A 23,544-nucleotide genomic window follows, 5' to 3' on the forward strand; every position below is an offset into this window, starting at 1 on the left:
AATTGGTGAACATCTTTACATTTTGAATTTTTCAATGAACTAATAATTGTGTTAACTTGCATTTCATTAGTCTTAATAATATCAAAACTTGTACTCCCAACATCTTTCGGAAACATATTTATTTCCCCCTTTACAAATTTTTTTCCTAATTCACTAACAGAATTAATAAAAAAACTATTAAAAATAGTAGCAATTGCATAATTATCTTCAACGTTCTTTCCCTTAACTCGTAGCTTAAAATCTTCTTTAAAAGTTGGCTCCCTCCGACAAAGCGTGTTTACATTTTTCCAAATTAGCTTACTATTGCCTTTTGCCTCACTCATTAAATGAAGATAATAATTTGATTTAGCTACTCTCATTTCTCGGATAACTTTATTTCGCAAACCTTTATAACAAAGCCTATCTACATCTCTTCCAGATTTAATAGCTTTTTTTAATGCTGAATCTCTACTTTTCATCAGCTTCCATAATGTCTCATTAAACCACGGTAAATTATTCGTATGCTTAATTTTTTTCTTAACTCCAATAGTAAATTTCTCTCTTACAGAATTAATTTTATTAAAAAAAGTATTGCAACCATAATCTATATCCCTAGAAGCTAATATGTCGTTCCACTTTAAACCCGCTATTTCCTCATTAAATGCTATTAATTTTCCTTTAGGTATACAATGAAAAACATTGGAAGAAGTTACTATATCATTTTTAAACCTATTTTTTGTTAATTTCCGTGCAACCAAGGTTAAATTATGATCAGATAACCCAGTGATCAAATTATAACTCTTAATTATCCTTTCGGGTCTGTTGGTAAATATTAAATCTAACTGTGTCTTAGAGGATTTAGCAATTCTTGTTGGCCCTTTAATTAATTGACGTAAATTGAATTTATCTGCAATATTTTTTATTTTTTTCCTTTTTAATTTATCTTCCCAGTTCAGATTAAGATCACCCATAATAATTATTTCTTTACCACGATCACATTCTTTTAAAATTCCTGTAAGTTGATCATAGAAGGTATCTTTTGCTGAGGGAGGTCTATATACACATAAAACTATAAATGACATTTGAGGTGATAGAACAATTTTCAAACCCACCAATTCCAGATCATTAACGTAGTTAAACATAAGACGTTCACACTTAATGCCATCTTTAACGTATATTAATACTCCTCCTCCCCTTCCCAAAGATCTATCCCGTCTAAAACATTGATATCTTGGAATTATAAATACACTAGGAGAAGATGACTGTTGCAACCACGTCTCCGAAATACAGAGAAAGTCCAAATTTGAGTTCGATAATAAATGAGACAACTGTTCATTCTTTGAAACCATACTTCTGATATTTAGATGTCCACCGAAGAGTCCTCTTGGTTTCACTTTCGGGTCCCATAGGACCTTTGCATGATTAACAGTCTGAAAGATCTTACATAGCCTCTGCTTTCTTATCGCAGGATTTCGACACAGAGAAGTAGTAGCATTACACATTGGTACCTCAGTAGATCCTCTCGTAGAATCTCTTGGAGCGTTGTGTACGTTGTTAATTAAACTCACTTCGTTGTTTGGGAGGCCAGGCAGATCTACAGAAAATCCCCAGGCACCCTCCTCAAGGTGAGGCGCCACCATGGTTGTTGCCAGATGATACTCAGCGCCAGAAACCTGTTGTATCCCCGGGCAAACCGGTCCCGGATTTAATTGAACATCCCCGGAGAGCAAAAGCAAGATGAACAAAAAACCATGAGTCTTTCGATTTGACGCAACAGACACCCGCTGTCTAGCGGTCTGTTTGCAAATCACCGCGCGTCCATGATCCAGAACAGATGAGTAAATTGTATAATAGCCGAGAAGATTTTGATGGAAACTCCCTGCATGGGTAGTTGGCAGCTGAATACCAAAGTATAGACAGCTCCTTCCTTGCTCAGCATAACAACTTGAATTCCTGAAGCATATCTGATCCGCGTAGATCAGAAACTTATCAGCAAAACTTACCATAGCTGAATTTCAGCTCCTCAGGCTTCCTCAGCACTTATAGTTATATGAACAGTAAAGACGCCAACAGTTTTACCATATCAATTCAAGCTCAAATCGCATTTGACGATCACATCCTTCGCATGTGAAAAGTGGATTTGCTTCCACACAGTGCAGAAAACTGCATCTTCTCAACAAGTACATAACAAAACCAGTCTCTTCCATACATTATGCAGATTTATTACAAATCTTTGTCAACTTTTGCAGGAAGTAAGACTAGAATGACTGACAACTCTTTTAGGCAGTTCAGAATCACTTCTCTCTTCTGGGAGACGATACTTTCATTTATTTTGCACTTTGATCTTTGAAACTTTGCAGATCTTTTACATTGAAAAACATGTTGCATCCCACATTTAAGGTAATATCCAAAAAAGCATAATAGGGGCACTTTACGTTTTTTCTGATTTCAGCCAGATGAATACATTTAAACAGCACATACTATTCGGTAATGAGAAAATCAAATGCATACAATTATTCCTAACAGCAGAAGAACTCATGATAAGAATGTGTGGGTAAAATGTGGCTTTGTGTAGCACCTGCTACTCGGCACATCCTGGAATACCCATGACAGAAATATGTTACAAATATTTTATCAAGGTCCTTTTTTTGGTCCTTTCATAACAATTTATATTGTGTTTTATAAAGTGTGTTAGGTTCACACAATGTTATGCAGGCTTTGCAAATAGGAATCTTAGTACTGTATTATTTTATGCTTCCTGCAGTGCACTTATAGTGTTTATTTTTAAATAAAAAATTGTCAGAATTTAGAAATATGGCATTTTTCATACCCTGATTTTAGCCCTCTGATTTGAATACTCTGTTTGAAGGGGTGTGTCTGCTGTGAGACTTCAGTGTAAACCTCTACTGGTGTGATTGGCTAACATCTTTATTTTAAGTATTACGTGTGAAATGTATCACAGACATGTTGATCTTGTCAACTTGCGCTGTTTGATTGACAGCTCCAGTGATTGTAAAGGGGGCATTCTTTGATCGCTTTCTATATATAATTTATTCACAGTTTAAGTAAAAGATTATTTTCATCCTACTGAGACTATTTTAGTCACTAGTATTATTTACTGACACACAGCAAAAAACAATTTTAGACAAAAAACAACCGACTGTACTTGAATCCTTACATTACACTCACTGGTCACTAGTGATTTTGGTTAGACACATACACATAATAAGTTGATATCAAACGATCTGTAACATAGCAATAGTGACACAGTAGAAACTTTTTTACTCGCATAAGTGTGTTGTGCCATTCTGTCAAATCCAATATAGAAGGCACAGCATTGTTTTTTAATTTCAGTCTCTCTGCCAAGCCAGCGTCAGAAGTAAGGTTAAGGAGCACTTCTCACATGTTGGTACTTTGGCAGAAAGTCAAAGCATCAGTGCAAGCGAGCAGATTTGTTGCTTGCGGGGGAATTTCAGTCGAGAAGGGAAAATGCTCTCCGTCCACATTACTGTTTTATATAATTTTTCTAAAAGTTTCTTGTCCACACTTAAACATCTGAAAAAGCTGAAATAATCTTACAGCACATGCAAAAATGAGATGACCGAGAGACCAGACTTGATACAGTTCTCGCATTATTCTTCTGGCACAATCATTTTATTTTCAAAAATGCCTCACCACCATTGTTTCATGTATGGTCTAAAACACAAGACAGCAATTACTACATTTTCTATCACCTTTGCAGGATATTATATTATATTATTAAGATTGTACAAAGTCACATTCATCTTTAGCTGCTTTTTAAAAAGTTAATAGCACATATTTTGAAAATAAAATAATATTGAGGAGTCTTTTGAAAATTGTGTCTCACAAACTTTATCCAAATTCAGTCATTTCAGATGTGTTTTTCAGGCTTGAGCATAGTTAAACTAGTTATTTATTTACAAGTATTTACATTTTTTTTTACATGATTACCAGATCTAGTGTGAGGAAATAAGCACAGAAAGGCCAGATTCAGAGCTGCTGTGTGGTGTTAGCACATGATAGCCGGTGTGTCAGACACAGACGAGGACACAGATGGATTAGTGCAAGTGCAATGTTTATTATCAGAGGTTTACGGACACAGGTGATAATTAGAGGGTTGGTGACACTCAGACGAAGGACGATGATGGTGAAGATGATGAGGATGGTGAAGACGATGAGGATGGTGAAGATGAAGATGACGAAGGAGACGATGATGATGAAGACGAAGAAGGTACAGGTGATGGCTTCTATCAAGGACAGGTAGTCACGGGTGGATCGATGCAAGACCAGACAGTGAGTGTGAAGGTGAGGAGTGCTTATGTAGTGTTGCTGGTGCACAGGTGATCAGAATGCAGGTGATGGGGAACGAGTGGATGTGGCAGTGTCTGATGGCTGTGAGGGCGTGACAGTACCCCCTCCTTCACGGGGCGGCTCCTGATGGCTGGGATGGACGGCGACGGTGTCTACCACGGCCCCGAGGAGCGGGTCGGTCAGGGTGGTCTTGGTGAAACTGAGTGAGAAGATTAGGGTCCAGCACATCATTCCAGGAGATCCAGCTCCGCTCCTCAGGACCGTAGTCCTCCCAATCTACCAGGTATTCCATCTGGGAACCCCTTCGCCACGAGTCGAGGATGGCTCTCACCCGGTAGACTGATGGGTCCTCGTCGATGGTAGGAGGAGGAGGTACGGCACCATCACCAGGATCTGTGGGTGAAGAAGGGACAGGTTCAGTGAAGGGCTTGAGTAATGATACATGAAATGAAGGTGATATTCTGTAGGTGGGTGGAAGGGGAAGGCGCTAGGTGACTTTGTTCAGCTGCCTGTCTACCGTAAACGGTCCGTTTGGCAAGGCAGCCGAATACAGACGTCCCTCATGGAAAGCCAGACCCTCTGGCCTGGCTGGTACCGCGGCGTGGGTCCGCGTTTGGCGTCAGCGTGGTGCTTGTGTCTCCGGACTGCCTACTGGAGTTGCACGTGCGCTGGGACCCAGACCCTCTCGCTAGGGATGTCCCGATCCGATCACGTGATCGGAAATCGGGCCCAATCACGTGATTTCAGACTCGATCGGAATCGGACGTTACACCCGATCAGGACTCGGATATATATGTATATTCTGGGGTGAGAGACAAAGTGAGCACTTGCACCGCGGTTCATCTCACATCTGATGACGCAATAATATAGGTGGTAACTTGAAAATAATGCTTTATGTAGGCGGCTATGTTTCTGTAGATGGATACACGTGCTGGCTCCTCAGTGATACATTACAACAGCGCTAATAAAAGAAAACCGTGGGCAAAACGGTCTATCTGTGTAAACTTTGTTCATTTCATGCGAGTGCTGCCGTATTGTCATGGAAAATGAGCAGTCATTTTCACTGTCATGTGTAGAGAAGACGCAAATGAGAGCGCGCGCGGGCTGATCTGTCTTGTGCATCATCCGAAAGCGCGCACTCGTCTCACAGCGCGCAAATATTGAGTTCGCTTTCAAGTCTTGTGGTTAAACGGACCAACTCACACAAGAAGTATGTCAACATGTCCATCTTTAATGAGTATCCAAGCAGACATATAGTCTGAATATGCTTTAAGAGGACTTTATGCAGCCGAGAAAGACGACGCAGAGCCTTCCATTAGGTCTTAAAGGGGCAGTAGCCGTGCTGTCTGTTTAATGTCAAAGAAAAGATAAGGAATCAAATCACCCACTGCTCTTGATTGAATAGCTTTTGTAAGGATTAGTCTTTAATTTAAACAGTTAAATATGCATTTTACATTTGATTAGCCTACTTTATTCAATTTCTCTACCTAGAAACTAATGTTACACCTATATAAACCTGAAAAGCATTGTTAATTACACTTCAGTCAAATTACACTTCAAATATTTTTTCCCCAAATTTAATTAGTCATTGTAGGCAGTTATCATCACGATGATTTCATTTCAAGTGTTCGTTTTTTAAATAAGTTTAGTTTTAGTTAGTTATTTGATGCTATAAAAACGGCTGTGTGATGTCATGATTGACAGCTGAGATCGACATCATCTCTGAGTGAAGAAATTGTCACTAAGGCACTAACAGACTTTTTTCGGGATTATTGGGAGCAGATTATTTAATTTAATTTCCATAACTGTTTATTTCACACCAACATAATTAATTGTTCTGCTTCTGCAACTCCAGTCCAGGATTTTTTTTATTTTAATGTTGCATAAAAGCCAAAAGTGAAGAATTTATGTTAATTATTACTTGATTGTTCAAGCTACCTCACAGAAGTGCTCTGTTTGTTAGAGTTGTTGAGTGTTAAAATAAGGTGAATAAAATAAAAAATAAGGAACATCCTGGTTTGTTTTTTCGCTCTTCTTTATTCTTCTTTTATGTATTATAGAAGTATCGGATCGGGACTCGGTATCGGCAGATACTCAAAATCAAATGACTCGGACTCGGACTCGAAGGCAAAAAAACCTGATCGGGACATCTCTACCTCTCGCTCTGGCGGAACCAGTAATCCACCACTGGGACCTCCGAGGGGTCACCCGTCCAGGGGAAGAGCGGTGGTTGATAGCCGAGGACACATTGGAACGGGGTGAGCCCTGTGGTGGACTGCTGGAGTGAATTCTGGGCATATTCGGCCCAGGGCAGATACTGGCTCCATCTCTCCTGATTCTGGTGGCAGTATACCCTTAGAAATCTCCCGGTCTTCTGGATCTTCCGTTCAGTCTGGCCATTGGTCTGAGGATGGTAACCTGATAAAAAGGAGGCTGACAGATACCCTTAGGAGACGGAAGATGATCTACACTAGAGATGAATTGAGGTCCTCGGTCGGAAACGATGTCTTCCAGAAGCCCAAAATGGCGGAAGACTTGGGTGAAGAGTGCCTCCGCGGTTTCCAACGCGGTAGCTAAACCTTTGAAGGGGATGAGTTTGCAGGATTACGAAAATTGTTCGAGAACGACTAGGATACAGGTGAAACCTTGGGATGATGGCAGGTTGGTCATGAAGTTGATCCCCAGATGGCTCCAGGGGCGCTCGGGGATCGGAAGATGGACCAGCTTGCCCTCGGGGAGTCTCCTAGGGGTGTTGGCAATGGCGCAGACTGAACATCCCTTGACGAATCGAGAGACGTCCCGAGGCATGGCGGGCCACCAGTAATGGTGGCGAAGGAGCGAGAGGGTCCTTCGCCTGCCTGGGTGTCCAGAGCCCGGTGAAGAATGGGCCAAGTCCAGAAAGGGCAGGCGATGGCGACGCAAGACATAGAGGCGCCCTTCTGGACCTCCCAGTGGAGCAGGCTGTTGGGCGTTCTCCTGTTGGATCTGCTCGTGGAGCGCCCACTGGATCGGGCTGACAACCATGGCGGGAGGGACGATGGTTTCTAGGTACTCATGCTCAGGGTCAGCTTGGTGGAGACGAGAAAGGGCATCCACCCAGTTGTTCTGGTTCCCTGGATGGTATGTCACCCTGAAATTGAATCTGGTGAAGATGAGGGCCCAGCGGGCCTGACGATGATTCAGCCGTTTGGCGTCTTGAAGGTATTCAAGATTACGATGGTCGGTGATGACTTCAAAGGGATGTTCTGCTCCCTCAAACAAGTGTCTCCATTCCTCCAGGGCGAGCTTTATTGCTAGGAGCTCCCGGTTGCCAATGTCATAATTCTGCGTCGCTGGGGATAGCTTCTTGGAGAAGAAGGCACATGGATGGATACGTGAGGGTGTGCCCTGCCGCTGAGACAGAACCGCTCCGACCCCGGTGTCCACTTCGACGATAGACGGGAGATGAGGATTGGGGTGGACCAGGATCAGAGCGGACTGGAAGGCGTTCTTCTACTGGTGGAAGGCCTCTGTGGCCGATGGAACCCAGGACAGTGACTTGGGCGGTTTTGGAGCAGAGAGGTGAGTGAGGAGCTGAGCTAGCTGTAATTCTTTATGAAGCGGAGGTAGAAGTTGGCGAATCCCAGGAAGCGCTGCAGCTCTTTGGTGGTGGGCTGAGGCCACAATGAGTGATGGTATCCACCTTCCTCTGGTCCATCTTGACTCCATGGTTGTCTATGATGTACCCAAGAAACTGGACAGTGGAGACGTGGAACTTCTCGAGATTGAGATAAAGGTGATGGTCTCTGAGCTTTTGCAGGACTTGACAGACATGCTCTTCATGCTCCCTCAGGTCACTAGAATAGATGAGGATATCGTCGATATAGACGATGACGAACTTGTTTAAGAATTCACGAAATACCTCATTCATGTAATTTTGGAAGACGGAGGGTGAGTTGGACCGCCCATACGGCATCACCCAATATTCATAGTGACCTGAGGGAGTGATGAAGGCTGTCTTCCACTCGTCTCCCTTGCGAATGCAAATGAGGTTGTAGGCACTTCTGAGATCGAGTTTGGAGAAGATGGTGGCCCCACGGAGCTGTTCTAGGGTGGATGGGACAGAGGAAGAGGATAACTAAACTTGACAGTCTGAGAATTAAGGTGAGTGTAGTCGATAGACGGCCGCAAGCCTCCGTTCTTCTTGGCCACGAAGAAAAAGCTTGAAGCGGCAGGGGAGGTCTATGGACGGATGAACCCTTGTTGTAGCGCTTTGTGCTAGTACTCCTCCATGGCCTTCTGTTCCGGGATGGACAGAGGGTAGACGTTGGGTAGAGTATTTCCAGGCAGGAGGTCGATGGCGCAGTCCCATGGCTGATTGGGTGGTAGTTTGGGCGGCAACCGTTTACTGAAGACATCCTGGAACGCCCGGTAAGCTGGGGGAATGGCCACGTTGACTTGAGTTTCAAGACTCTCTACTAAGGTGGACTGGACAGATAATGATGAAGGAACTGACGATGATGATGGACCTTTTTTCGGCGAGGACGATAAATGCAACAAAGATCAAAGCAATTCTCACCCCATTGCAGGATCTCTCCGGCTGGTGTAATATAAGCCAGGGGCGTCCCAGGATGATGTCCGCGGTTGACTCCTCCAGCACCATGAACGTGATGGTTTCCTCATGCAGATGTCAGACACAGACGAGGACACAGATGGATTAGTGCAAGTGCAATGTTTATTATCAGAGGTTTACAGACACAGGTGATACTTAGAGGGTTGGTGACACTCAGACGAAGGACGATGATGGTGAAGATGATGATGATGGTGAAGACAAAGATGACGATGATGATAAGGATGAAGAAGGTACAGGTGAGGGCTTCTATGAAGGACAGGTAGTCACGGGTGGATTGGTGCAAGACCAGACAGTGAGTGTGAAGGTGAGGAGTGCTTATGTAATGTTGCTGGTGATGGTGCACAGGCGGTCAGAATGCCGGTGATGGAGAACGAGTGGGTGTGGCAGTGTCTGATGGCTGTGAGGGCGTGACACGTTGTAATCCACATCTGGTAGCCGAGTGTTGTTCTTTGCTCGGGTTTTACGAAAAGGAAGAGTTTAAATTGCTTAAAACAGACCCAATAGCTGATCCGAATGAGTGATATTTGGATATTCCACAACGGCATCCTGCTTCACCGTTGCTGCGCTGCTGTCGTCATCGTATAAGCCCGCCCCAACATTTCTGATTGGTGCTGCGGTTTCAAAGGATTGGAAATAGGTTTGAATGAGCTCTTTGACAGACTACTTGCAGAGCACATCTAAATTTGCAGGAAGTTTTTTGGGTTTTCCCAGGCTAGGCACATACTGGTATAAACATAAAATTGCGTAATTATTTTCAAGTACTTTAATTTTCATGGTCCACACTACAATGTGAAAATGGTTTCAAATTGATCTACTTGGGAGAGTGTCTTCAAAAAGCTGTTTTCACAGGACAAATGCAGTCTGTGTAGACAAAGGCTAAAATGTAGAGAAAAGATGTATTTTCAAATCTTTTCAGATTAGACGTAGCATCAGACTGCACAAAACTGCTGGTGCTGCTTGAACTGATACGTCAACAACACAAATACAACAGAAATGGATGTGCATGAGCTTTCCTAGGACACCAATGTTTTTGTTTGGCATCAAGCCTTCAAGAAGTTCTCCTACACCCAGTGTTGTGGTATTGTCAATAATATATTTGATTAAGCTGGTCTCACTGGTCCATAAATAATTTAGCTGTATTTTATTTTATTTTTTTGGTATGAAGCTTGTGTAATGAGATCCATGTTAGAGTCCTAGGGCTGTCTTGCTCTCCAGAGGAGAAAGAGACTGAGAGAGAACTCAAATTTAATCCATGTTTCATCTCACCTTCTCCCAGTTTTCCCTCCATTTCTGCTTGTTCAACATTCAGGCAGTTCTTTTTAAAGATTCACAGTGTGGTTGCAGATGCTTTGCTGGATAGACCCCATCAGAGTAACTTTGGTTGACAACTACTGTCATGTTGTGGTTTGCACCATATATTTGAATGTATTGTTAGTTTTGCTGCCCCCCCCCCCCCAGCTAATGGCTGAGACCTAAAAAGAGCCCTATTGTTCTAAAATTCTGAAATCATTTACTCACCCTCATGTCACTCCAAACCTATAAGACTTTCAAAGACTTAGACTGTTTTTATGGTGCCTTCCTAGTTGTTATAGTATTTGTCCTTTCAGGAGCTTGATATCTCCTTTCATTTTATGGACTAGAGCTCCAATTATGGAAATTAGAGTAAAACAAATGTTTGAAAAATACAGCATTAGAATGATTTCTGAAGAATCATGTGACACTTAGGACTGGAGTATGATGCTGAAAATTCTGCTTGAATCACCTGAATAAATAAAATGTTACAATCACGGCTGTCAAAGTTAATAACGCGTTAACGCAAATTCATTTTAACGGCACTAAATGTATTAACGTGCGTTAACGCAGTGTGCATTTTCTGTTTGATCCATGGCATAGCCCGTAGTTAAAAAAAGTGAGAGCAAGCAGTCATAAAAGCAAAGGATGCAGCAGCAAACATTAATAGAGAAAGAAAAGGGTTGACATTAACATTACTATTCTAAACCATAAGTGCATTGCCTACAAGCTACCATATTTTCTGTTTAACTTTTATTAGACTCCAGGTCTATAAGAAAGAAAAGTGTGTTTTTTCACTAAGCACATTCTCTGCAGTCCGAGCGCGATGCACTGAAGCTCACTCTCGCTCATTCTGAGGTAAATCATTAACACATCACCACTTACAGTAAACGTGTTTTATTGAACTAAATGCATTACAATCGGCTAAAACTAATGCACAGGTTACTTTTCTGAACAAGCGCTCTCCCGAGTCGGTGTTACTCACACTGTTCTAGTGAATCTCGGCACACACACAAAATACCGGCAGTTCAACAGGGAATGCAGATCTCTTAAAGGGGCCGCACTATATTCCTACTTGTGGAATATGGACCTTCTCCAGGTATGGTGTGTTTCTGGTGCGCTCGGGTCCGCATGACAGTTTTCACATTACCAATTTTACATACGAACTGTGCTCTGCTTTGAATTAACCTGCCAGTGTAAAAACTCCCTTTATATTCTTAAAGCTACACTGTGTGATATTTTCCCCCATCTAGCGGTGAAAAGGTATATGACCATCCAGGGAATAATAGTTTCTATTCCTCTCAATTCTGATTTCATTTTAACTCCTACAGTGGCCGATTTAGTCCAAGATTAACATGGCTTCTAGTTCAACCTCGTTCATGACTGCCATCGAGTGTTAAAACGCGAAAGGCAAAGCTTGAATTTATGGATATGTCCCTCTTTGGCTAATGTACTTTTAAGATGGAGGGGCAACATGGCGACCGGCATTCGAACCCCTCACCCGTATGTATTTTCAATGGCATATTATAAACTTATGAGAATACTTTATAACTTGAAAGAAGTAAATATACATTAATGAGCACATATATTTTTAAAAGAACTAAGTGTTTTTAGCTAAGAATAAACTAAAAAAGTTACACAGTGTAGGCTTGGTGGAGACGAGAAAGGCCATCCACCCAGTTGTTCTAGTTCCCTGGACGGTATGTCACCTTGAAATTGAATCTGGTGAAGAAGAGGGCCAAGCGGGGCTGACGATGATTCAGCCGTTTGGCGTCTTGAAGGTATTCTAGGTTACGATGGTCGGTGATGACTTCAAAGGGATGTTTGTAAGCAGAACTTACAAAAAAGGGTTTGTAAGCAGAACTCAAACAAAAAAGTTGTTTTAACTAGTTCTTTTAATGTCTGCTTGTTCATTTTACTAGGAGAATGTGTGGAAACTGATTGCCTTAAAATTCTCAAGTAAGCATCAAGTTGTGCTTACTTAAACCATTCAAGTCAACATAATTCTATCAGTGAGCTGAGGAAGTGTACACCCAGAATGCATTGCAGCATAAATTAATTAATCACAGGGCAATCATAACTCAGTTTTATTATTTTTGCCTTTATTTTACCATTTTATTTGCTGTCTTTTGTCAGTATAACCCCAATAATGACAGCAAATGAACTTGTAATGGTCTTAAGTGTTAAAAATAAAAATGTTACCATTGTTGTGTTTTGCATGCTGAATGTTGAAGTCTGTATGTGACTCAAGCATGGTCAATTGTTGGATATTGTTACAAATATAGAGGCATTATATCAACACAATTAAAAATTTGTCAGAAGCGTTAGCAATAAAATGTTAAAAGATCATTAATTGGTATTACATTTTTATCTATATGTGTAGATGTATTTATATATGCATGTGTATATACTGTGATTCTGTGTTGCATCGCTCCATCAATAGGAAGAGATTTATAGTAATATAAATTAAGTTCCAAGTGCCCAACCAAAGGGAACACTGATCACCATAATGGTGAGAAATTTTAGGAAATCAACATAAATTTATGAAGTCAGCTTATGTGACGCTTTCCCAAAGTATTTTCAATAACATTCAAGATGACTGGAAAATGAGTGAATGCAGCTAAGAAGCTGCAGAAGTGGAGGGAAATTAGTGAAAAGTCTATTAAGAATTGCCCCGCCTCAACCTTTTGCCCGCCCACCTGTTTTTGTGTGTGTGTTTTTTCCTTTGGCAAAATGATACTCGTTTGTTTTCAAACCTCAAATAAAGAATCAAACGGTTATGAATCATGATTCGGATTGCGTGGCAAACTGCTGAAATCATGTGACATTGGCGATATGAATCACGAATCAATACGCTGATTCACAAACGTTTGAATCGTTATTTGACGTTTGAAAACAAACGAGGAAGATAAGACAGTGCTGAATAATGTCGTATTTTTTGTTATTTTTGGACCAAAATGTATTGTTGACGCTTCAAAAGAGTCTAACTAACCAACTGATGTCACATATGGGGCCCTATCTTGCACCCAGCGCAATTGACTTTGTACACCGACGCATGTGTCATTCCTATTTTGCACCCGCGCAAAGCGCGCTTTTCCCTCCACAGAAGCACGTTGCTAAACTAGTGAATGAACTTGCTCCCTGGGCGGTTCAGCGCAAAAAAAGGAGGCGTGTTCCGGCGCAAACAATCCCTGGTGCTATTTTGCTGTTCCATTAAACAGTTGCGCCTCTGACCAGAAAAAACCTAGTCTAAAGTCAGTGGCGCGTTGTTCATTATGCTATTTTAAGGGCGCATGCTTGACCATAATGTATAGCCTGCACAACGCACATTGCACAGATGCAACAGTTATTTTTGGAAATCATAAATTGTTACACTAAAAAAAATATTAACACATTGTGGTGTGCCATGAAGATGTGAAAAAATAGGAATAAAACTAGCTTACAAATTATTCAGGCTAATTGTAGTAATTAAGGATCAGACCTGTTTGCCCAATAGTGGCAAGACATATATGTATATAAGGACATCTGACAAATTAGTTTGTCCGTCAAGAACCAGGAAAAAAAAAAAAATCGACTGAACTGAAAAAACTGTTTAACAGACGCTATTTTTGTCTTTCACTCCCTTACGAAAGGAAGATATATTTACCAATATATTAATTGAAATATATTTTAATATATTGTAAATATATGAAATAATATATTGATGGTATTATAAAATATATTATATATTCATGTAATATATTGCAAAATATACAAATGATGGCCGCTTTCAATACATTGCAATATATTGAAAAATATAAATATATATTCCCATATATGTGAATATATTGCCTAATGTATTGCATGAAATTTTCCAATATACTGCAATATATTTTTGTTTCGTAAGGGCTGCTCTTACAAGAACATCAGTCACGTCGGCTGTTAACCACTCCTGGCGTGCGCCTGGTAAATACGCCATAATAATAGCAATCCATAATGGAACTTGCGCACCTGCTTTTAAAGGAAATGTTGGATGATGCTCTGATTGGTTTATTCACGTTACGCCCAAACCACACCTATGAATAATGAAGCTACTTCAGACCAACCCATTTTAGATTTGCGCCGGGCGCAAGAGCAATTTATCCCGCCGGGAAAATAGCAACAGCGTCAAGACCCGCCCACAAAGTTACTTGCGCTTCGGGCTTTGACACTTGCGTTTCAGATCGTTAAAATAGGGCCCATGGACTACTTTGATGATGTTTTCATTTCCTTCTGGACATGGACATCAAGTGGGCATACACTTACATTCAAAGGAAACAAAAAGCCCTCGGACTATATCTAAAATATCTTAAACTGCACTCAAAAAAAATTCTCTTTAAACTTACTTAATATAATTATGGACAGTGGTTCCACACAAGCTAATTATGTTTTATTAACATTAATAGATTTTTTTGAATCTATGCAAGCTCCTTGTGTTGTGACAACACAATTGAATGAGAGAGAATCTAAGTGAAATTGTACTGTCCAACCAAATCAATGGTATTGCTTCCATGTAACTTAAACCTTTTAAGTTCAGTGAACTTGATTTAGTTCATTTAAAACTGGCTAAATATGTTTCACTCAACCAACACAAGGAGATTTGTCTCAAATAACTCATTTATATTATGGACAGTGGTTCCATCCAATTAGTTTTTGTTACTTTAACTCAATGTTTTCTATTTAAAGTTATGCCATTCAAATCAGCATTTTGTTTGTGTGTGTTTGTCTTCTAGAGTCATAAAAAAGTCAAGATGCGTAACAAAGAATCAAACTGTATTTGTTAAAGGGTTGCAATTACATTCAAGACACCTGTGCAAATGCATTAACATTAGCTAAATGACTTTTACAACGTCATACTGTTAAGAGTCGAGTCATTCTTCAGCAAAGTCACTGAAAGTAAAAAAATAAAATAATAAATACCCTCTATAAAACTTGGTAAAGGATAAATACAATTAAATTAAAGGGTTAGTTCACCCAAATATGAAAATAATGTAATTTATTACTCACCCTGATGCCGTTCCAGACCTCTAAGACCTTTGTTCCTCTTCAGACACAAATGAAGATATTAGTGTTGAAATCCGATGGCTCAGAAAGGCCTCCATTGGCCACAATGTCATTTCCTCTCTCAAGACCCATAAAAGGCACTAAATATGTCTTTACAACGCCCATATCACTACAGTGGCTCTACAATAATTTTAGGAAGCAACGAGAAGAGTTTTTGTGCGCAAAAAAAACCCCTAAATAACTACGTGACGGCCGAAAACATTTCTTCCTGAAGCTTCGGAGTGTTATGAATTAGCGGATCGATTCAGCGGTTCGGATCGCGGGGTTTTAAAAATCGCTGACGTCTTTAGTAACTTTTATGGGTTTTGAGAGAGGAAATGTCATTGCTGCCAGTGGAAGCCTTTCTGAGCCATTGGATTTCAACAAAAATATCTTCATTTGTGTTCAATGATGAACAAAGGTCTTACGGGTCTGGAACATCATAAGGGTAAGTAATTAAATTACATTATTTTCATTTTTGGGTGAACTAACCCTTTAAATTATTTTTACAAAATTTAGACAGTTACATTAACATTTTGGCATTCCAGGAAGTCCTTACGCAAACATATCAGAGAAGAGCTTGGTCTTCAGTGTTTAACAGCTTGGTCTTCAGTGTTGCACTTTATTGGAAAACTTGTTGACATCCAGCTCCAGAACTAACTTTTGCAGTACATTGAATGTGTACCTGAGTTCAGGAGGGTAGCTCAAGTTCAGTCCATATATCAGTCATGGCTGTTGCATATGGGACACTGCTAAGATCCTGAAGAAATGTTGACCCTCTAACACCACTCCGACATCTGCTGGGCTGTCTTCTATGTATTGCACCTTCAAGTCTTATTACATAAATTCCCATCACTGTCTTCTGGATCGCCTCCTCAGTGCTGGCAATGTCTGCATCCTAGAGGGGACATTTAAAAAGAATATAATACTCTTAAATTCTTGTGTATTAACTTTAACAAAGCATTTAGCATGCTGGAAAATGCAGAAAACATTTAAAAAGCACATATACTCACAATATACTCCCAAATCAGACTGCTAGGGTCTTCATTCAGGTAGACACCGAGAGATTCGATTATGCATTCTCTCTTCACTTCAATGTCATCAGTCTAAAGATACAAATAAGAACATTAACAAAATATAGCCTTTACATTCAGCTCTCTACCACATGTAATTGTGTAAAACATTCGAACGATCTAATTTAGGAAAACTGATGAAACTGCATTTTGCACCAAATTTTACACACACACACACACACACACACACACACACACACACACACACACACACACACACACACACACAATATATATATATTAACCCATTTACTGTCAAGTATCGTTGATGACCCCAGATGGTTAATCAACATTCACTGCTCGTTAAAACGCACTCTCATTAGACAGATTAAAGTAATATTTGACCACAGTTTGATAAAACTTGGTTGTAGTGAAATTAATTTCCTAATTTATGTAAGGAGTGCAAAATAATTGATCTGTAATTAACAATTTTTCTAATGCACTAATTGATACAGTCTGCTCACAGCTAATACTATATCAGTGCAATACGTACTGTAGCACAATTCATAAAACTTTAGGCTAAATACTATCATTGTGCCAAACCATAGATTGTAACAAAAGTCAGCAAAAATATTACTACTTTTTAAAAATCTTAAAAAGCAATAGAGTGCTTCACTTACCTTAGCCTCTATCAATGAAGTAGTGACATTTCTTCATTTCACCATAGGTACGGATGAACTGGAAAAGCCATGATGAAAAACATACTGTCATTCATTCATATATATATATGATATATAATACATATTTATGGGACGGAAAATGCTTAGAAATTACACATTTTATATATATATATATATATATATATATATATATATATATATATATATATATATATATATATATATATATATATATATGGTGTAATTTCTAAGCATTTTCCTCCCATAAATGCTTAAGGTGGCTAATAATACTGAGAGGGTAATATTACAAGATCAAATTCTTATTAATAAACCACAGGCTGTGCGCAGATAAACAGATTAACCAGAAAATGAACTCTTAACATGATGTGTAACGTTAATGTTAAGTAAACTGAATGTGTTGCAATGCATTCATATGCTAGCAGGCTTAATCTGCTTATCTGCATGTAGTACGGTTTATTAATATGTGTTATTTTAACAAAAAATATTTGGGTAAAAGGAACAGTGCCACAAAGTCATTTTTTTGAGTGTGTGTTCCGAGGATGAACGGAGGTCTTATGGGTGTGGGACAAGTCATTAATGAAAGAAATTTCATTTTTGGGTGAACTAACCCTTTAATCACCATTGTGTAAAATAATGCATGTGAACTAAATGCATTTTCAAACAGATAGGTTACAAGTAACATTCGCTCTTATCTGATATGTTGAAAACTGCGATGTTTTCGATGTAAATCCCATCTCATTTGACTTGATTAAACATCTCAAACATTTTAAAATTGACAAGGCCCTTTTTTATTTATAGACTGCTACACTGAGGCTGCGCATGCGATTAGAGTTTTTCCCCCTAGTGGGCCACATGACTTTAAGTGATTTATGATGATTAATATATTCTTCATATTTATGTAGCAACGGGCCCACATTGTCCACCCATACCTCTGGTCACCGCACACATCAGATATGGTAAACGGAAGTTCAAGCATGCTTGCTTGCGTATGAGAACCAGTGAGGTTCATTCTCATGTGTAATGCAGCACGTTTGAGCTTCTGCAAGATGCAGTGTATTTTGTTCTCACGCATTAAACAAGTTCGGTTGAGCTTTTGCTTATGTTCACTGATCAATGTGATTAAAAGCCTAAATTCAATCTGTTTATGAAGCAATCCAGTCTCTTCAGAAAATTTGGACTAAAACGTTTGATTTATATGGATTAGATTTACGATCTCTTTATGAACTTTTTGAAGCGACCATAGTGGTAGTTGTGTGGACTGCGGTCCATAGTGGTAGTTGTGTGGACTGCGGTCCATAGTGGTAGTTGTGTGGACTGCGGTCCATAGTGGTAGTTGTGTGGAGTGCGGTCCATAGTGGTAGTTGTGTGGACTGCGGTCCATAGTGGTAGTTGTGTGAATTGCAGTCCATAGTGGTAGTTGTGTGAAGTGCAGTCCATAGTGGTAGTTGTGTAGTAGTGGACCATAGTGGTAGTTGTGTGGACTGCGGTCCATAGTGGTAGTTGTGTGGTAGTGGACCATAGTGGTAGTTGTGTGGACTGCGGTCCATAGTGGTAGTTGTGTGGACTGCGGTCCATAGTGGTAGTTGTGTGGACTGCGGTCCATAGTGGTAGTTGTGTGGAGTGCGGTCCATAGTGGTAGTTGTGTGGAGTGCGGTCCATAGTGGTAGTTGTGTGGTAGTGGACCATAGTGGTAGTTGTGTGGACTGCGGTCTATAGTGGTAGTTGTGTGGTAGTGGACCATAGTGGTAGTTTTCATTTTAAAATACATTTATTCTGACAGAGTCCTTTAATTGTACAGGATCCCTTATTTTCATTTTGGTGGCAGTTTTGCCCTAAGCCCAGTTAATTTCTAACCCTCCAAAAGGACATACATGTTTTGTTTTGTTTTTTTACATTTTATACAATATAATAAAATAATGCCTCTTTCTTGTTACCGCCGCTGAACACTGCTCTTTCACTTTTGTTGTAGAGAAAGGACGTTTCTTCCGTTTTCGTCTGCCTGCGCCACTAAGTATGCTGGGAGTGAGTAAGCAATCCCTCCCCCAAGAAGACCCGGATGAGGTGACCATCCATTCGGCTGATCAGAATGAGAAACACTCTTCCTGCTCATCATCTCTCTCCCTTTCCCTTTCTCCGCGTGAACTCCATCCACCCACCGGCGAGAGCTGTAGCCCCTCCTACGGAAACGACACCCGCGCTCTGATTGGCCAGAGCTATCTGGGGTCATGCTCGCCGATCTCGGGGCCACAGGATCACTCATCTCCACTGGGCCCCTGGGAACGGATGGACCCCCAGGAGCCTTTGGCAACTGCATCCAGAAGGGCATCACAGGCCAGTATGTGCACATTTAGGAGAGCATCATCTACACAAGATTTAGAAGGACTCAGCACGCACACACAGAGGACGTATCGTGATCGCCATGCTAGTGAAGGTATGCACATGTTTCTAAATACACAAGCATGAGCTTTCAAGAATTTTTACACAACCACATTTAGTTTGTGGTTCTGTTAAAATGACTTGATTTGGCAAAATCACATCAATTAATGAACTGGAAGGAGAAATTAAGAACAGCCAAACATACAGCACATATATACGCACATTGCTTACTCATCTTTGTGGGGACCTCCCACTCACATATGTTGATCTTATTATATCCATTGTAATTTATGTCCTTTGTAATTTTCACTACAATTATATCATCATATATATGCATGCTGCTATTAATGTTTTAAAATGAAAAAAGAAGGTTCTAGATATGAATAGGGTAAGATATTTCCTTGAGTGTAAAAAGTACTGATAATTATACTTCGGTCTGGGTGCAGTGTCAAACTAGCTAAAAATATACTTGTCAAATTAAGGTTTCCACATTTAATTATACTTAAATATTTACAAGTAAAAAGTAATCTATTTTCTTAGCCCTTGAAATTGACTGATGAAATCAAGAGACGGGGCCAATTTTCTTATAATTAATACATTTCTCAATGCCTTGACTTTGTAAGGCTCTAGGACACAGCAGGTATTAAATGTTGACCTATATCCTGAAATGTGTTACTGAGCATTAAATTCAAATGCAGATCGTTTTATAGTTGTTTGGCACTTGAATATCATTGTTCATGGTCTGACCATATTTTCACTCGAGTCACGTTCTTCTTCAGCGATAGCGGCAACTTAATTAAAAAGCATTGCTTTAGGTCAAAGGCCTAAAATGTTGTCGTGACTGTAGATATATATCTTCACAAGGATGATTGACTATAGCTGAGGCCAATTAAGTTTATAATTCAAATAGATTTGATTGGCTGTATATTTATTAAGATAATTATAGATTCCCATCATGATGACCAGTGAAATACTGTATCTAGCTTGTACTTTAATGCCTTTGAAATAAATTTTAAGGTAAGAAATATGCTTTTTCCATAGAAATGTGATGTAAAAATGCGTGTTTCATTAGTAATCTACAAATTCCCCAAAATAATATGTAATGAAGTACCATTATTTAAGTAATTTACAACCCTGATTTTCATTGCTTTTAATCTGAATGAAATGTACCATATAAAATATATATTTTAATATGCAAAAGACCATTTGATTAAATATGCACACATTTACATATATCAAAAGTAATAAAGAGTCTAAGGAAGCTGTTCTTCAATTGCATTGTAAATGGTATCAATGGCTACTTGCTATTTCTCATGATTAAGTGTTTTGAAAAAATATCTATATAAAACTGTAATTTATAGATGAAGCATTGTGAAATTGTTTACTTAGCGTTTGTGATGTAGCTGCTGTCAGATCGAATACAGTTGGCTGCTTCATCTTTCAACAAAATTTCCTTTTCGAACTTCCCATTACACTGTGCCTCATTTACAAAACAATATGCAGTCAAATTCTCTGAACAAACATATAATCCTCCGACGCCATAAAAAATAAACCATCCATCCAGATGCTGTAATCCTTCTAAAGTCACTACAGAAATAAGCAAATGCGCCATTTAAACAGTGTTTTTTTGGATTGATTTCATCTTGATTTAATACTTTGATTATTCATAATTGTTAAATCAACCCTAAATCATTCTTTATGCTTATAGTTCCTCCCCATCCAAAATATTTTTTTTTGGTCTTTATTCTCCTACTTTTTTTTTTTTATCTCTGTACATCTCCACAAGATGTGTTTTAGGTTCTGCTATTCTTCAGTGGACATCTTGAAAAATTTTTTTTACTCACACACAATTTAAAAACCTAATAGATCTGTCCTGTCACTGATGGTTTTGACTGCCTTTCACTGTCTTTCCTTCCTTTAACCCTGTCCATCTGTGATCTATTGCTCTCTCAGATAATGGGCGTAGTATTAAAGGTAATAGAGCTGTTAATCTATGCCTGCCTGTCTGTATGTATGAAGCATGCTCGGGCTAACACAGAATGCTCCCAAAATGCATCAAATTTACAATCAGGATACTTAATTTTTTTTTTTTTTTCAACTAACAAAGAAAGTGTACGTGGGACAGAGGAGAAATTTGCATGTGTACTGCCTTACGTGACATGAAAGCGCATGTGATAGAAATCACTTTTTAAGAACTAAGTTTCAGCTTTTGCAGCTTCTTTTCTCTTTATATTCTTTCTCTTCCCTTTCTTTCTCAAAATCTCTCTTTCTGAACCTAAATGGTTTTCAAACCCTCAAGTTAAGGTTAATATATTTGACAGGAGAGTGGATTGTTTCGATTCTTGTAACATTCTTGTCAAAAATCTTTTTGATTTACAAGAATGTGTGGACCATTTCAGTTCAACGATCTGTTTACATCAGAGTTCTTGAGATGATACCAGATTCTCTTTAACTTTTGAACTCCTGACTTTTTCAAATGTTAAAATCATTCTCTGCTCCCCTTCCCTCTTTCTTTCGCTCTCTTTCTAATTGGCTAGTGTCACGCTCTTGGATGGCTGGGGGTATGGCTAGAGCTTAATTTCATTTATTTAATCGTTGGCATGTCTCTGTAGTCTGTGCGTCTGCTGTCTTTGTATTTTGTGTTTGCAGTTGACTTAGATGTTGTTGTTGTTGTTGTTGTTAGTGATGGTTTTAATAATACTGTTCTGAAAATGCAGATTCTTAAACTGAAGAGTGTTGATGTTACTACGACTAAAATTGACTCCTGTTAGATTAGAGAAAGTTGTACCATGCTCATAATCTGTGTGTATGTGCTTCAGGTCCATTTAATCAGATCAAGTCCAGCCTTCTGGGTTCCACGTCTGACTCAAACCTCACCAAGTACAGCACCATCAACAAGATCCCACTCATCACTCTGAACTTCTCAGAGACAAACAATGACAAGCGGGCATCATCTCCGCATTCCTCAGAGAAAACCATCATTGCACCAAAGGTCAAAGATCGGACACACAACGTCACAGACAAGGTCACACAGGTGAGAGATGTTTACTATTACAAATGCAGCACCCAAACTAAATGGAGTCAACAATGTGCTCTCACAAATAATTACTTCCAGAGGTATCCAAAACCTGTACTCAAGTAAAAGTTTACTATTTACAAGGGGTGTGACGAGACACTAATCTCACAAAATGAGACAATAAACGAGGTCGGGTTCACGAGAACGAGACGAGATGAGATTGTTACATAGTATTTTTAAGAAATCCTCAATCAGGGCTCGACATTAAGCACGTTCATGTGCTTGTCCTTCGGACAATTAAATCGGTCATTCACTTATCCGTGTAAAAAATGTGCTTGTCCAGAAAAAAAGTTAGATTTGTGTATGTGTTGTAAATATAACGTATTCTTAAGCAATTTTCTCACCAGTGTTCAATCAGCTTTGATATATTTTAAATTTGCATATTTGTGAATTTTTACCTTTTATAAAGGGCTTTTTTCCTCTAAATATAGGCTATGCTTCAGGGTTCATATTATATTCTTAAATTCTATCTATACATTAAATTGAAAATAAGACACTATAGAGCTGTTACCAATTAAATTAAATAATTTACACTGAAAAATTACAACTGCATTAAATACTGTTTTGAGATTTGTAATTTTGAATAAACAAAATAAATTTTGAAAACTATATTAAACTAAACCACCAGTAGGTAGCAGCAGGTGAGTCTTAATGTGTCATTGAGTTATTAATTCAAACGATTCAGTCAAACTACTGATTTATTCAAGAATGAGGCAGTCGTTTACGAATAGGTCATTGAATCATCCAGTAACACACACTGTTGCTGTGAGATGCGTTATGGTTCTGCTGTTTGGAACTTTGTTGCTTGGAATTTTTGTTTGGAACTATTTTTGCTGCTGAAATAGAACAAAAACACTCAATTTCATCTAAAATGTAAGTGAGTGTAAGTGTTAGTTAATTTTAATTAAGTTAATTAAGTTTCATTTTTCAATCGTGATGGTATTCAAAAAAACAGCACATTTGGTTGTGGGATGTTGTTTAACTGTATCATATGTTATAAATATAAAAACTTCACATTTTGAATGTTTACCACAATTTCTGTGTGAGCGGTGCTCATTTGTTTTGATTTCTCCTCGAGATGCGCGGATATATATTGCACGTATT

The 23,544-nt window shown here is 39.2% G+C and overlaps 1 protein-coding gene across 9 annotated transcripts in view; it reads left to right on the plus strand.

The window, feature by feature from the left end:
• kcnh7 (potassium channel, voltage gated eag related subfamily H, member 7) overlaps positions 1 to 23,544 on the plus strand; it is a 92,251-nt gene that overhangs the window by 38,371 nt on the left and 30,336 nt on the right. For 6 of the 9 annotated variants that reach the window (XR_010908585.1, XR_010908586.1, XM_067459134.1 and 3 more), the window contains exons 4-7: positions 18,958 to 19,419; positions 21,318 to 21,338; positions 21,902 to 21,925; positions 22,184 to 22,398. Coding sequence is in view for 7 of the 9 variants with exons in the window: in XM_067459134.1 (XP_067315235.1) it covers positions 18,958 to 19,419; positions 21,318 to 21,338; positions 21,902 to 21,925; positions 22,184 to 22,398 (722 nt within the window). In the remaining 2 variants the exon portion in view is untranslated. The remainder of the gene's footprint in view (positions 1 to 18,957; positions 19,420 to 21,317; positions 21,339 to 21,901; positions 21,926 to 22,183; positions 22,399 to 23,544) is intronic. The other 3 variants (XM_067459133.1, XM_067459132.1, XM_067459136.1) reach the window with 3 other exon arrangements.

Source organism: Pseudorasbora parva, chromosome 12 (genome assembly GCF_024679245.1).
Source record: "Pseudorasbora parva isolate DD20220531a chromosome 12, ASM2467924v1, whole genome shotgun sequence".
Classification (NCBI taxonomy): Eukaryota; Metazoa; Chordata; class Actinopteri; order Cypriniformes; family Gobionidae; genus Pseudorasbora; species Pseudorasbora parva.